Below are 16422 nucleotides of genomic sequence, written 5' to 3' on the forward strand. Positions count from 1 at the left end.
CATAACACTTGCTAGACTTCTCAGTTAAGATACAAGATGACTGTAATGAGTTTTCTGCATAAGAAACAGATTTCTCCAAATTGAAGCAAATTTTAGTGATGAGTGAGAAAAGTTTGAGCCTAATTTTATATTGGCACAAACTATATCATATGCTGCTAACAGGAAGTCTAAAACTTAGGACATCTGCTATCCAGGCATACATATCAAATACAGCACTTTTTCATGGAACAGATGACTCCATATTGAGAAACGGCCTTCAAAACCATCTACTCACCAAAAGACATAACTCCAACAGCCTCAATAGCACTGGGCTTTGCAAATACCCAGGCATCTTCTGTTTTTGGTCTAGAAGAGAAACCAGTTAATTTGAAAAATTATTAAACAAATGCAAGTATATCAGAGAACAAGAAATTGTCTCACAAATATAAATTATGTATCTTTAAGCCAGAAATTAATAAGGGGCCCCCATTAATCTTATTTAATAGTAAATAAATTTCCCAGGAACATCAACGTTATCTCTTAACCCCAGTACTCTAAAATGCATGTGAAATACTTGAACAGATTCTGTTTTTACTTATGTAAAATATCCATTGACTATGGAATTTTGTGAATTTATTTATTTGCTCATCAGTTTAATAACAAACACTTAATATGCACTCACCAGTTGAGATACTCATTGAGGGGAGATACAAAAACTAATAATGCCCAGTTATTGTCTTTTATTCCCTTTTATTTTTCCAAGCTCATCCTACCCAAGGAAAATTTAGTGAGCACTACAGTTTGAGGAAGGTAGACATGAACTAATACTAATTTAGGATGCACTGACTGTGTTTTGGGAACTCTGCTGTATTATCTCATTTAAATTTTCACAACAACATTCAAGCATTATTATTTAACAGATGAGGAAAGTCAAGCCCTGGGTGGTGATATAACTTGCCAAGCTTCCAAAGATAATAAGTGAAGAGGTTGAGACTTATCTTCTTGGTCTGTTTATCTTAGTATCTATTCCATATCTGTCAGTGACCCTAAATTCCCACCTGCGATTCATTTCTCAAAGGCGTTTTGGAAATATATGCACTTTAAATAGCTTGAAGCAGCCTATATCTTAGTGGAATTAAAATATTCTGTTTCAGCAGGAATGGGCCTACCTTATTAACACACCCTTGGGTAACAATGGATAGCACAGGCTCCAAGGTTAAATAGCCTGTGTTGTTCTTCTGGCCTCTTCCACTTACTAGCTGTGTGATCTTAGGCAAGTTATTTGACCTCTCTGTGCTCAATTGCTGTATCTATAAAATGGAGATAATAGTAGTATCTAATTCATTGAGTTATTGTGTAGATTAAATGAGAAAAAAGTACGTAAAACTTCCAGAAGACTCTATCACACAGTACATGTTCAATAAATGGTTGTTAGTTTTATCGTCATTATGTATTCATATTGTCGTTGTTATCCACTGTTATTTAACAAAAGGTAGAAATCTAAAAGTATGGCCAACTTCCCTGGAAAAGAAAGGCTTGAGCGAGACCCAAAAGAATGCGTGAAAATAGAAGCTGGGGACAGGACAAGGGGCCTAGAAAACATACAGGTACCGGGGGTTTTAAATAAAAGAGGAATTCTAAAGATTAAAACCCATCTTTTTCATAAATTTGGTATCTAGTCTCCATAAAGAAGACACACCAAAAAATCCTGTTTGTTTTGTCAAAGTTTGCAGGATTTACACATTATATTATCTTTCTTTTCCCATGTGAAATGAGCAGTTATAGACACAAAGGAACTTTACAGAAAGGCTAGTCCGCGAGGGAAGCCTCCAACTGTTACGTGATTGCGCCAATTCCCAGTTTTTTGAGTGGGAGCTGCTGCCACCTGCTGCCTGCACTACTCTTACTGCAGTCAACACTGAAGACAGCAGCATACCTGTTAAGTCAATGTTAATATGGAAAACATACCTATTTTGTCCATGATCCTTAGAAAATAATTTAGATCGGGCCGCATTAACAGCTGTGGAAAGTTAAAGATTGTCTAACTTTCTAATATGTTTTAAATGATATGCGTTCTCTGTTAGGGCTTTTTTTTTTTTTTTTTTTTTTTTTTTTTTTTTTTTCCGTGTCCGGCAACGGATCGCAACCCTCAGTGTTGCCCCCGTACCGGACCGGGGACCGGCAACGGGATTGCAACCCTCGGCGTTGCTCCCGCGCCTCGCTCAGCCAGTGAGCGGGAACCGGTCTGTATGTGGGATCCGAACCCTCGGGCGGGAGCGCCCGCCACGCTTCCCAAGCGGCGCACTTATCCAGTGCGCCACCGGGCCGGCCCTCTGTTAGGGCTTTTATATGTGAAAAATATTCATTTTCCCCCTCAGTATAGATTGTGGTGGTGTCCTACTTTTTAAATCTTATATTAGTAATTTAAATATAGGAGTTTGATTTTTTCTCCTCCCATTTAAGTTTTTTTCCTGGTCCATATGGTTCCTTGAGTATATTCCTGGAGTATAAAACAATACCAAGGGATAATTTTGGATTTTTTGTGTTCATCTTAATGATGTTGATTTTATAAGATGGAAAGTGCCCAAAAAGATGTTATTGACAGGAAAATGCGTGTGTCCAAATCTAGGGGAAGAGAAGGAAAGAGATGTTGAATATGGCTTTCTAATCATTTATAGAATAGCCAAGATTGAGTTCCAGAAACAAATAGTTCCACAGGAAAAAAAGAGAGAAAGATTTCCCTGGTATATTTTATATGAAATTGTTGAAACCTTGATACCCAACCTGGATGAAAAAAATGAAGTTATAGACCTTCTGACTTTAGCCTATAGATGCTGGAATACAAAATGAAATGTTACCAAATGCAGTCAAGCAGTTTATAAGATCAAAACTCATGACTAAGCATGGCTTTTTCTAAATAAATACAAATGTAGCTTTACAACAGAAACATTAACAGATATTAATGTAATTTGTCACATTAACAGATCAATAGAGGAAAAAAGTTTACAACCATTTAAAAATATATAAAAAAGCACATGGAGCCGCAAGCAGGCACACTGCTGCCACCTCCCCAGGGCCCTGCCGGGGTGCTGAGGCAGGAGCTGGGGGAAGGGGAACACAGCCGCAACCAGGTGAAGAATACACCAAAAACACTATTTCCACACAGGTAGCCCACCATAGTCACCACAATTGTCATGGCTGCCACAAAAGCAGCTAGTTGCTATAGCAGTCACAGCCACCGTGCAGATGGCACACCAGACACTCGACTGCATTGACACGCGGAGACCAAAAAAAAAAAATAAAAAGAGGGGTCCTCTCTCTCGACAAAACACACTTCACAGTAATAAAAGAAGCATCTGCCATATGATAATAGTGGGGGACCTGAACACACCTCTCTTAGTACTGGACTGACCATCTAGTCAACAAATCAACAGAGAAACAGTAAATCTATCATCAGAAGGAAAGAACAAATCTATAGTTATTACAGGAGGACGAGAATGGATAAGGAACATAAGGAATCTGTCAATAAAAAGCATATGATTCAGTATTTTGATAAATATGCTAAGCAAGCTATTAATAAAATAGAATTCCCTTAACCTGATAAAGAATATCTACTGAAACCTATAGCAAAAGACATATTTAAAAGCTAAAAGTTAAAAATATTGCACTTAAAGGATGAAATTACAAAAGAGAATATTTATATTGACATTGATAAAATATTAAATGCAATGACATTTAAGTTATTTTTTGAACACCTAGTAGTTTTTAAAGTGAGCCAGAGGCTACCTACTTGATCAGGAAACTTACAGTTTCACTTTCAGGAATTATTGGAAGTCCTGCACTTTGTTTTCATGAGGTGACGTGGCCTCACACATATTATAAATTTTTGGTGTGTGTGTGTGTGTTTAATGGTCTTTGAATGCAATGGAAAATTAGTTTCTCATGATTTTTACCAAATTGAACTTTCATTGAATGCATAAATAGGCACAAGTAATCAATTCCCAATTTGGGCTACTAAGTAAAGAATCATCTCGCAAAGCAGGATAAAATCTTATTTTAGTCACTGCCTTTCACAGACATCTCTTCCCAAAGTTTCAATTAGGCACTGATACAGATGATACTTGCTCTTCCTTTTCTTTCCTAATCTCTTGATCAAGTATAGACTAATAGGGGCTATATAGTAATAGGCAAAGAATGGAACTGGGTAATCCAGCAATTGGATAAATTTTAAGAGAGAATTATTTAACCATCCTTATTTAATAGACTAAGTCTGCTGTCCTTCATAGCATAGAGTAAGTCCCACAAAACATGAAATAACTCTCTACAGTGGAAAATATATTTAAAATAAAATGTTTAAATTTGTACTTAAACCCTCATGCAAATTTATAACCAAAAATTAAACTTGGATATCCAATTAAACATGGGTAGATGAGCAACATAAGTTTATTTCTCTCCTGAGACTCCACTAACATGCTACTAGAAGAATTTAACAGGGAGATAAATTAAAGGGGAAGAGGACCGTGGCAGAAGACGCATCAGTGAAGAAGACATTTTGTGAAAAGGAAAGCGGATGTTGATGTGGTAACTGTTGAGAATGGAAGACGTTATACCACACAGAGGGAGCCTATGATGAGAGACAGCTAATTCACTTTGCAAAATCCTGTTTGTGCAGGACTCAGAGACACCAGGTAGCTATTAAGGATGTTCCAGGGGAAAAAGAGAAAACAATGAAAAATGGAAGATCTGGGATCCTGGATAGAGGGCATCTGACACAAGACAGAGGCAAAAGGAAGTGGTAGGATGACAGTGGGGTAAGCTGAGAAATCAATCTGTCTAGAAGGAAGTGAGAGGACAGAAAGCTCTGGAAGGAAGTTCTCCAGGAAAATAATAAAACTGATAGATTACCTTATACGTTTGAGCATTTGGAAAAGGAGTAATAAAAAGATTGAATGCAAAAGCTAAACTGGACATGCAGCTAAACATGGTTACAAACTCTGAAAAGTTGTCAGAATCAAAATGGAGTCAACTGTGTTAAACAAAACCCTGACAAAGACTGCACAAGGCCATGAAAAGAGGGTTCTCCTGCATAAATTCCTGATAAGAATTATCACAGAAATCTCTGCAAAAACCACAACTTTATGCACAGGCCCTCACAACCTTACACACAAAAACACTTCTGCAAGGATATCCACTCAGCAATTGCCTGCCCAACTGTAGACTGACACACCCTCGTTATTGATCCTTGTAGCCTAGGACAATTATTATGTATTATGACATGTAAGAAGAGGAAAGATAACTTCAGAGAGCTAAATCCTCATCTACTGTAAGAGAAGACAACAGGGAGAGTCCAGAACGAGCAGTTACAAGCATGATACCTAGAAATAAAGACGTGAATGCCAAAAGATAGGCTTAAAGGGTTGAGGTAGGAAAAGATTTAGTAGGAGGTTGCACTATTTCATTAAAAACCATTTGTCATGTTTGATTTTATAAAAATATGTGAATGTATTCTTTTGAGAAAAATAAATACATTGAATAAATGTAAGTACAAGTAATATTGAAAAGAAGCAGACCCTTTATACCTTACAAAGCTCTATAAACATCATGGCAACACAATGGAGGCTACTATAAAATTCAGACCATTTTAGCAACAATGCTTTAAAATATTTTAATATGGCCTGTTTCATTTGATCATACTTCTCTTTACTCCACTTCACAGATATCATGTTTTTATGAATTGAAGGTCTGTGGCAACCCTGCATTGACCAAGTCTATCATGCCATTTTTCAACAGCACATGCTCACTTCATGTCTCTGTGTCACATTTTGGTAATTCTTGCAATATTTCAAACTCTTTCATTATTATTATATGTTACAGTGAGCTGTGATCAGTGACCATTGATGTTGCTATTCTAATTATTTTGGGGATACCATGAACAGGGCCTTTGTAAGACAGAGAACTTAATGCATAAATGTGTGCCCTGACTGCTCCACTGGCCGGCCGCTCCCCCATCTCTCTCCTTCTCTTCAGGCCTCGCTATTCACTGAGACACAATGATATTGAAATTAGGCCAATTAATAACCCCAGGCCGCTTAGAGTGGCCTCTAAGTGTTCAAGTGAAAGGAAGAATCACACATCTCTTACTTTAAATCAAAAGCTAGAAATGACTAAGGTTAGTGAGAAAGGCACATCAAAAGCCAAACCAGGCCTCTTGCGCCAAACAGCCACACTGTGAATGCACAGGCAAAGTTGTTAAAGGAAATTAAAAGTGCTACTCCAGTGAACACAGAAATAGGAAAACAAAACAGTCTTATTGCGATGTGGAAAATGTTTGGGAGGTTTGGATAGAAGATTAAACCAACTACCACATTTCCTTATGCCAAAGCCTAATCCAGAGCAAGGCCCTGGCTCTATTCAATTCTATGAAAGCTGAGAGAGGTGAGGAAGCTGCAGAAGAAAAGTCTGAGCTAGCAGAGGTTACTTTATGAGGCTTAAGGCAACAAGCTGTTTTTGTAACATGAAAGTACAAGGTGAATCACCAAGTGCTGATGTAAAAGCTGCAGCAAGTTATCTAGATCTAATTAAGATCACTGATGAAGGTGGCTACACTAAACAACAGATCTTCAGTGAAGATGAAGCAGCCTTATACTGGAAGAAGACTTCATCTAGGACTTTCATAGCTAGAGAGGAGAAATCAATGCCTCTCTAGCTATTGAGTTTCAGAGGACAAGCTGACTATCCTGTTAGGGGCTAATGCGGCTGGTGACTTTAAGTTGACGCCAATGCTCATTTACCTCTCCAAAAATCCTAGTACCCTTAAGATTATGCTCAACCTCCTCTGCTTGTGCACTATAAATGGAACAACAAAGCCTGGATGACAGCACGTTTGTTTACGGCCTAGTTTACTTAATATTTTAAGCCCATTTTTGAGATCTACTGTTCAGGGAAAAAAAAACATCCTTTCAAAATATTGCTGTTCATTGAAAGGTACATGGTCACCCAAGAGCTCTGATGAAGATGTAAAAGGAGATTAATGTTGTTTTCATACCTACTAACACAATTCTGCAGCCCATGAATCAAGGATTAATTTCAACTTTCAAGACTTATTATATAAGAACTACATTTCATAAGGCTACAACTGCCATAGATAGTGATTCCTTTGATGGATCTGGGCAAAGTACATTAAAAACCTTCTGGAAAGGATTCACCATCCTAGATGCCATTAAGAACATTTGTGATTCATGGCAGGAGGTCAAAATATCAACCATTAACGGGAGTTTGGTAGAAGTTTATTCCAATTTTCATGGATGACTTTGAGGGGTTCAAAACTTCAGTGGCAGAAGTCAGTGCAAGTGTGGTGGAAACAGCAAGGGAACTATAATTAGTGGAGCCTGAAGATGTGACTGAATTACTGCAATTTCATGATAAAACTTGAATGTATGAGGCGTTGCTTCTTATGGATGAGCAAAGAAAGTGGCTCCTTGAGATGAAATCTACTCTTTGTAAAGATGCTGTGAACATTGTTGAAATGACAAAAGATTTAGAATATTACACTACTTTAATTGACTCCAATTTTGAAACAAGCTCTCCTGTGGGTAAAATGCTATCAGTCAGCGTCACATGCTACAGAGAAATATCATGAAAGGAAGAGTTAATTGATATGGCAAACTTTATTGTCTTATTTTAAGAAATTGCCACAGCCATCCCAACCTTCAGTAACGGCTGCCCTGATTAGTTAGCAGCCATCAACATCTAGGCAAGACCCTCTACAAACAAAAAGATTACAACTCGCTGAAGGCTCAGATGATTGTCAGCTTTTTTTTTTTTAGGAATAAAGTATTTTTAAATTAAGTTAGGAACATTTTTTTAGGCACAATGCTATTGCACACTTAATAGACTACAGTATAGCGTAAACATAACTTTTACGTGCACTGGGAAACCACACAATTTGTGTGCCTCACTCTATTGTGATATTCATTTTACTGTGGTGGTCTTGAGCTGAACCTGCAATATTACCAGCATATGCCTGTACTAATAAAAATAAAGACTAACTTATGGACGTTTGCAGCCTCAGCGTGGCAAATACTTTTTAAAAAATGATTGCTTCCCTTACTCTGAAAAAATATAATTGGATGCTTAGTTATATAGTTATATAGTTTTAGGAAACCTTTTTGTTCATGTGTGGACTGGGAATGAAGAGGTTTTAGGGAGCTGTCTCAATTTGGATTCCTGGATTCAGGCATTTCACCCTGTCTGAAAGACAAACTCCTCATCTTCACAACAGTTGAGTAGCTGTAAGGTAAGTTATAGGAAGCAAGTCCTAGCAAATGTACCTTCAGTCTTCATAGATTGATGACAACAAACTTCAGGGTGATTGCTTCTAATCCTCAGAAGGTTAGACCCCCGGATCAAGAGGATCAAACAACATCACACCTCTCCAGGGTACCTGCCTGAACTCTCTACGGCTAAACAGAGGCACCATCCAAATTACACAATTCTGGCAGAGCCTGCATTTTTGCTGCAAGAGCCTTATATCTTAACCTCTTCAACCAGACACATGTGGGAGTTGAGTGCTCTGGATGGCACACAAACAGAGGCTCCACATTTCCTGTCACACCACAAGCTGTGAATAGCAGATCTGACCACTTCCCCAGCTGGGCGGCAGCTGATAGCTCTTTGCCACTCCCTGGGTCCTGGCTCACTTGTTTGCCAATTGTATTCTATTGACAATTGAAACTTACATAAACATATAAAACTGCTCAGGAAAATTCTTCTTGGCAATCACTCTAAATATCAAAAACGATCTATTTTACTAAAACACAAATTTTAAAGAAAGTTAATTTTGAGTTAAAATTTACATGGAACTTTATACTGTTTTTGCCAAAACATAACTTTTTAAATATAATTCATATAAAATGATTGCATAGCTTGGCACCATAAACATCACAAATACTTCCTTTTGCCTTTCAGGACACCAAAATCTTGATTCTTATTGTTACCTACTTTATTTTTTTATTTCTACTTTTTAATTTTTTTTATACTACTGTCTCCAATTCCTCTGTCAACTCTATAAAAATTGGTGTTTACCTCTGTCGGTTGAACAGGCAGAGCATGGATGGGAGGGGGCAGGATTTCACTTTTTTTTTTTGGTGACTGTCCAGTATGGGGATCTGATCCCCTGACCTTGGTGTTACAAGGCTGCACTCTAAGCAACTGAGCTGACCAGCCAGTCTTCACTTTTTTAATATAATGGAAACTTGTTATAATTATGGGTGTTGTTTTGGTTCTCTACTGTGTTTTCCCACAAAACAAAATTAAAATACCTAAAATACCATGTGAGTTTATATTAAAAATAAATGTAATTTCAGATGTGAGCTCCAGATATTCTCCATTGAGGTTCTACTTGCATTGCACCTGTCTTCACCTTGTACACTGACCCTGTCCAGTCTTGTCCACACAGAATCTCCCTAAATTCCAGACTTGCATTTCCAAAACTCTGAGTGACATCTACTCCTTCACCCCCTCAACCCCCAACACCACCAAGGGTGACACAAAATCAAGATAGCAAAATATTAAGAACTTTCTACATTTTCCCCACATATGCTTCCTCTTCTATCCTGGGAAATAACTTAAAAGAAGTTAGGGCCCTTTATATTTCCATAGGACCCTGCTCATATTTCTATTAAATAGTCTATTGAGGTTAACTTTTATATGCTTATTCACCCCACCCCACCTTCAATAATCTATAAGAGCTCTGCAGAAAGAGACTGTGCTATACTGATCTTCACAGCCGGAGTACCAGAGGAATGACTGACCCAGTAGGCATTTAATAAATGTTAATTGACTGAACAAACTCTTCCATTTTCTCCCTTTGGCAGTGAGTGCCGGACCATATACCAGTCTAATTGCCCAAGCTGGAAATCCTGGTATCACCCTAGGTAACTCCTGATCTGCTCATTCAGTCATTAAGTCCTACTGATTTTACTAGCTTAAAATTATTTGAATTTCCTCCTCCCCTTCATTTATACCAGGCTTGTCCTTGTACCATGCCAGTTGTCTTTTGCCTGGACATTTGCTATAGACAGCCTCCTTCCAGATTTCTATACCCCTATCAGTCCTCACCTCTGCTACAAGAAAAGTCTAATTAAAATGGAGACTTGATCTGGTCACTCTCCTGCTTAAGAACTTTCAATGCCCCATCCACTAAAGAACAAGTCCCAGTTTCTTGCCACTACACACAAAGCTTTCCTTTCATCTTGGTCTCTGTCAAACTCTCTAGGCTCATTTCCTTTCATGCTCTGCCAAACTTTCATCTCAGAATCACCAAAATTCTAGTTACTTCCCAGACACAGAAGCTATGTAGTTGGTGGTGATGGGAAAGTAGGGGTCAGTGGGTGCTATGGTTTGCATGTAAGTGCTCCCTCCAAAACTCATGGTGAAACAATCCCCAGAGCAACAGTGTTAAGAAGGAAGGACCTTTAGGAGGTGATTAGGCCATGAGGGCAGTGTCCGATGGGATTAGCACTCTTATTAAATGGCTTGAGGAAGTGGGTTCAGCCCCTTTTTTCCCTGCTGTCCCTTTCACTATGTGAAGATACAGCATTTGTCCCCTCCAGAGGAAGTGGAGTTTAAAGCACCATTTTGGTCAGAGAGAGCAGCCCTCACCAGACACCAAATGCCAGTGATGTGATCTTGGACTTTCCAGCCTCCAGAACTCTGAGAAATAAATGTCTGTTCTTTATGTTACCCAGTCTGTGATGTTTTGCTATAGCAGCACAAATGGACTAAGACTGGGTGAGGACAGCACCTTCTTCGGCAGTTCAGGAGACATGACAGTTGTTAAAACTATGATAAAAATGTATCTGACAAGCAACATAAAAGCAAGATAGAGTTTTTGAGAAAATTATCAAGGAAGAAACTTTATTTTTAAATACTAGCTTCCCCAACCAATGGCAAAGTATCCCTCCTCTCCAAGTTGCTGCTAATGTTAGAAACTTGAACTTCCTCTGCTGTTATATACATCACTTTGCTGGGCCTCACCCATCTCTTCCAACAGTACCTTCCAGCCTCTCCCTACCATTACTCCTTCCCACCTCCTTTTTTGACCCAACTAATGCCCATGCATATTTTCTAACAGCAGATCACATATTGTCTTATTCTCAAATATTCCCTGCCTGCACAGGTTGGGTCATTTCAATAGCACTTGCCCATGATAATTCTATTGCATATTATATTGAGATCTTTCACATTTGTTCCATAAATATAGGGATCTGAGGCGAGGGACTGTGCTTTCTTCATCTTTGCAGCCCTAGTACTTAGAAGAGGGACTGGCATCAGTTAGACATTTAATACGTTGTTATTGGTTCAGAGGACAGGCTACTCTATTTTTCCTCTTTGGTTATGAATCTGTACCAGAGACCAGTCTGGCTTCTAAGTGGAATAACAGGCAGGTGGCAAACAAACCTCACTAAGGCAGCCATTTACAAAAATATGAGATGATAGGTAAAATGAGTACTTAACACTAAGCAGCCTGGGCTATTCCTCCAGCTTCAGGAACACTTACAGTGATTGGATTAATCCTCTCTGAGAATTTATTGTCTTGCTGGTGTTTTTCCTATTTTCATGTAGACTCAAGTCAAACAATGGTTCTATGCGTTGTTTCATGTGGGCAATATGTCTGGTGAAACATACCACTAGCTTGAATACTGCAACAGAACCTGCAGTCAAATGGTATTTTAGCAAATGAGTTAGAAAATTTTGCCAGCATGGAAGTAGCCTTAGGAAAATTTTCTTTGACAGTGAACATTTTTGCATGAAATTTTTACTATTTCATTATTTCAAAATTTTGGTCAGTCAATTCCCAAGTTGAATGGACTAAAACAAGAAGGCACATAGATCATTCATGTATTCAATCGATCAATCAGCAATTCTTTGCTGAATTCTAATTCTGTTAGGCATTCCGCTGACTAATGGGTGTACAGTGTGAGCAAAGCAAATGTGATCTCTGTTCACCTGAGCTTACAGTGTAGTGAGAAACAGAAAATACACACACATTTTACTGTCCATGTTCTTATCCTATTTTCCAGGTGGATGAAGTATCCTTGCTCCTCTTCAAGGATTACCCTAACTACACTGTAAACTCCAATCTTGCAAGGTCCCAGAGGACTTTAGGCTCCATCTTTTGGCTTGGTCTATAACATGCTCAGTATTTCACATAACAAAAAAGGTATTTTTCAGAGGTCTTACTCTCTCAAGCCACTGTTTTGCCATGTTACTTTCATTCATTCATTGAGGCTTTTCATAGAGGAAGAAGGAGGAGGATGAGGAAGAGGCAGAGGAGGAGGTACAGGAGGTAGAGGAGGAGGAGGAGGAGGAGGATTTTCCAAATTCACTTTCCTATCATTCACTTACATCTCGATTCTCTCTAAGCTGGCTTCCACCCATACCATTTGATTGAAATTCCTATCATCTGAAGTGGACTTCTGTGGTTTGCACCATGCAATGGCTACTCCCTCTTCTCCTAGCATCACTGCCTTGGTTTCCTTTGGGACCATCCTTTTCTCTATGCTCAGTCCAGGGGCTTTACTTGGGTTGACTCTATCCTTAGCTCCAAGGGTGGGCATGTGACCTAAACACAATCAACTCAGCACAGGCCATGATGATAGTGTCTGGGATCATCATGGATCCTCATTTCAGAGCTAATTTTGGGAGTGAGTGGGAGGTATCCTAAAAGATGAAGCTCCCTTTTTATTGTATAAACTTGGACTTGAATGGATGTAGGTTGAGATTGCTGCTGCCATCTTGTCACAGTGAGGGAGAAAGACTTTTAGAAACTACAGCTAAAACAGAAAGCAGAGCCAAGAGATGAAAAAAGAGAAACTGTGTCTGATTTTTGTCAATTGAGCTCCTAAATCTAACCATACCTAGTAATAGAACTAACCTTAAACTTTACGCTTGAGTCAATAAATTCTCTTTCACTTCAGCCAGTTACAGCTATGTGGTTATTGTAATTTGCATCAAAAAGGACAATAATTTATACACCACCAAAAAATTCAGTGGTTAGCATTTGTCAGAACTAATCATTCCCTTAAATACATACTCATATCCTTTCTTTAATCAATCCACTCTAGTTCTTCTTTACGTGTAGTATCAACTTGTAGAATTTCAGTGTTAGAATGCATAAGGGGCAATGAAACTAATATGTGTTGAGGTCCTTGAGGAAGGCACATTTAATATGCATAAATGCCTGTTGAAAATGTAGACACACTTTTTGGAATTATGTTTGGAATACCACACTACTGATTACAATGCTGAAAAGAGATGTCATATGAAGGGAAAATGGTTGTAAATTTGGACTGCACGTTATCATTTCCATTCTGAATATAAAGAATTAAATATTAATGAGGCACTGAATGAACATTTTCACAGAGATAATGCCTCTGATTCTAGTTAGAAAAAAATGGGAAAAAAAATGCGAGAACAGTGTTATTGCATTTTTATATTAGCACACTTTCTGGAAAGCAATTAAATTGGCTTGCCACCTGAATTTTTAAAAAGCAAAAGGTTAGAAGATACAATAAAAATCAACATAATTTCCAATGAACTGAAAGTCATTGTACCATAAGATATCTGAAATCATATCAAAAAGCAGAATTTATAGCCTTATGAGTTACGGAAAAGGAAATTGAATTGTGTTTTATTTTTAAAACACAACCACTGAAAAGGTGTTTCCATAGTAACAAGGTCAATACCCGTAGCCATTACAGACCTTCCTCTTTGCTGATAGTGGGTTTAAGGATCTTTTTCAAACACCACTTTAAAAGTCCTATGAAAAAACTATAGCTTTTCTGATCATTCATTTGAACCAAAAATGAAGAAAACCACACATGGAGTATTGAATTTCTCATGAGACATAAAACATGAGAATATTTTATGGATTATAAGCAAACCTATCCGACTAGCTACTATGCCAACCCCTGAACATGAGATTTGATTAACCTGATTGTAAAACAGGGCAAACAGAATGTGTTTGCAGTAATATTCAAACAGAAATAAAAGGAACACAGTATTAAAAAACATTTCTTTAACATCTAAATATTGAAATAGTTAAATAAATAATCCCTGTTATTAGAAAAATTTCAAAGGCTCAGATAAAATATTATATTGCTACTAGAGGAAGGTCAGACAGATATAGGCTACAATTTGTTTATAACAGAAATAAATAGCTCTTTGGCCATAAAATCATTTACCCTGTCAGGAAGTGGACCCCCCCCCATTCCTCTTTCCACTGTATCAAGACATACTGCCTATGTAATAGTCATTCGTATAGCTTTATCTTCTCTACTAAACTGTGAGTCCCTTGAGAGCAGAAATATTTTATTTCTCTTGTATTCATAATAGTATCTCCCATGACATTTTGTGTATATCAAATATTGAAAACAAAAACAAAAACATGCAACAGTAACTAAAATAACTGGTTTAAAATCTCTGGTTTAATTTTAGAAGTGATGTGTCAGTTAAAAATGTGTACTCATGATTTTAATCTCTTTAAACCACGAGGCTCTAGATCCTTGTTCACAGAATCACCAACTGCTAAATAATCAATTCAATTCTAGGCCAATGTCATCAGAATCTCTGCAGGTGGGGCCCTGGCATCAGTCATTTTTAAAGCTATTCAGGTGATTCCAATGTAAAGCCAGAGTTGAACATCATTACCTCCTTCTTTAGCTACTTTTTCTTCTCAATATTGCTTCATAATACTATATTTACCAAATGAGATCTTTTTATATAACGTAATGATTTGTTCCCTAGAATCACTTTTTGATAACAAAAAGTTTCAATTAAAACAATTCAGTTTTATACAATTAACAATTTTAACCAAGGTTATTATTTATTGTATTCCATTCAATATGTTGATTAGCTTTTTGTTGCTGTGAATTCAGCTTTTGAAACCCAGAGATGAATACAGTACTAATGTAAAAAAACATTAAATAAATATCAGTAGAATTGAATATATGCTTTTGTGATTTTATATATACCTTTTCCAGGCCTGTGATGCCTTTTACTCCCTTATATATCTGGAAGAATTCCAGTTCATCTTTCAAAACACCCAGATTATATTTTCCTTCCTCCCTGATCTGGGCAGAACATTAAGTACCCTCTTCTTTGGCAATGCCTGTGCCCTCTTTCATACTTTTGTTTTGTACTTATTACATTGTACTGTCATTTCTTTTTCTTCTTTTATGTTTTTGAAATAAGTCCTTTCTCCATATTGAATTGTGAACAACTTGCAGCAGATGCTGATTTATGCCTGTCTCTGCTTTTTTTCTCTTAGGACACAGCAGAGTAGCAGGAAGCAATAGGCACTCAGTAATTATTTACTAAATGAAAGTATAAATGGCCATGTTGAAGTGTATCAGGTGTATTTCAAAACCACTAATGCTATGGACTGAACTGTGTCCCCTCTAAATTCATGTGTTGAAGCCCTAACTCAACGTGATGATATTTGGAGATGGGGCCTTTGGGAGATAATTAAGGTTAGACGAGGTCATGAGGGCTTCACCCTCATGATAGAATTAGTGCCCTTAGAAGAAGAGACACCAGAGATCTTGTTGTCTCCCTCTTCCATCATGTGAGGTCACAGAAGGAAGGCTACCTTCTGCAAACCAGGAAGAGGGCTCTTACCAGAATCTGGCCATGCTGGCAACCTGATATCTAACTTCCAGCCCCCAGAACTATGAGAAAATAAATATCTGCTGTTTAAGCCACTCAGTTTATGGTATTTTGTTATGGCAACCTGAGCTAACTAACACAACTATGAGTCAAGATTTAGTTATTTAAAGAGCAAAATAATGTAAACATTACAAATATTTCTTATTTAAATCCTCTAAAAAATAGCTGTTTGCTTTTTCAAAGAAAAGGCCATATCAAATGCACTTAGAGTAGATACTGCAAACTATCTTCCAAATAAACTAGAGGCATAATTTTTGGTATTTTCCTGGTAAACTAAAAAGCTTGTTGTAAGCATATACAGTTGAAAATGAAGTAATTTCACAGAGGAACAATTAATCAATAGGAAAGCATAAATTACCTTGAGGAATTCATTATCAATTAGAGTTATTCATCAGGTTTCCGTTTTGGTTTTTCTCACAGAGACCATTCACTAAAGACCCTGTATTCCTTGTACTTCGCTAGGCCTTATATCTTAAATTAATTTTACTTTGTCTTGTTTAATAGAGAAAATGTTTAAGATGTCATGAAAACTCCCTAATGTATTATTTATATATTCAAAAAAGATTTATTGTGCATTGTGTAAATCCAATTTTGTGTTTAAAGTCAATGTAAGCTGGTTTCATCCCAGCATTTTCTCAGGACTATGAATATAACCTACGTGGTCCTTATCTGGTGAATCTATTCTCATAAATGAAGCGTAAAAATATGTACTTT

The 16422-nt window shown here is 37.4% G+C and overlaps 1 protein-coding gene across 3 annotated transcripts in view; it reads right to left on the reverse strand.

Moving 5' to 3' along the window:
• Window positions 1-16422, reverse strand: part of SLC38A11 (solute carrier family 38, member 11) — a 53503-nt gene that overhangs the window by 17471 nt on the left and 19610 nt on the right. For all 3 annotated transcript variants that reach the window (XM_008583866.1, XM_008583795.1, XM_008583939.1), the window contains exon 6: window positions 275-345. In XM_008583866.1, coding sequence (XP_008582088.1) covers window positions 275-345 — 71 coding nt within the window. The remainder of the gene's footprint in view (window positions 1-274; window positions 346-16422) is intronic.

This window comes from Galeopterus variegatus, unplaced genomic scaffold (genome assembly GCF_000696425.1).
Source record: "Galeopterus variegatus unplaced genomic scaffold, G_variegatus-3.0.2 Scaffold9, whole genome shotgun sequence".
In the NCBI taxonomy this organism is placed as follows: domain Eukaryota; kingdom Metazoa; phylum Chordata; class Mammalia; order Dermoptera; family Cynocephalidae; genus Galeopterus; species Galeopterus variegatus.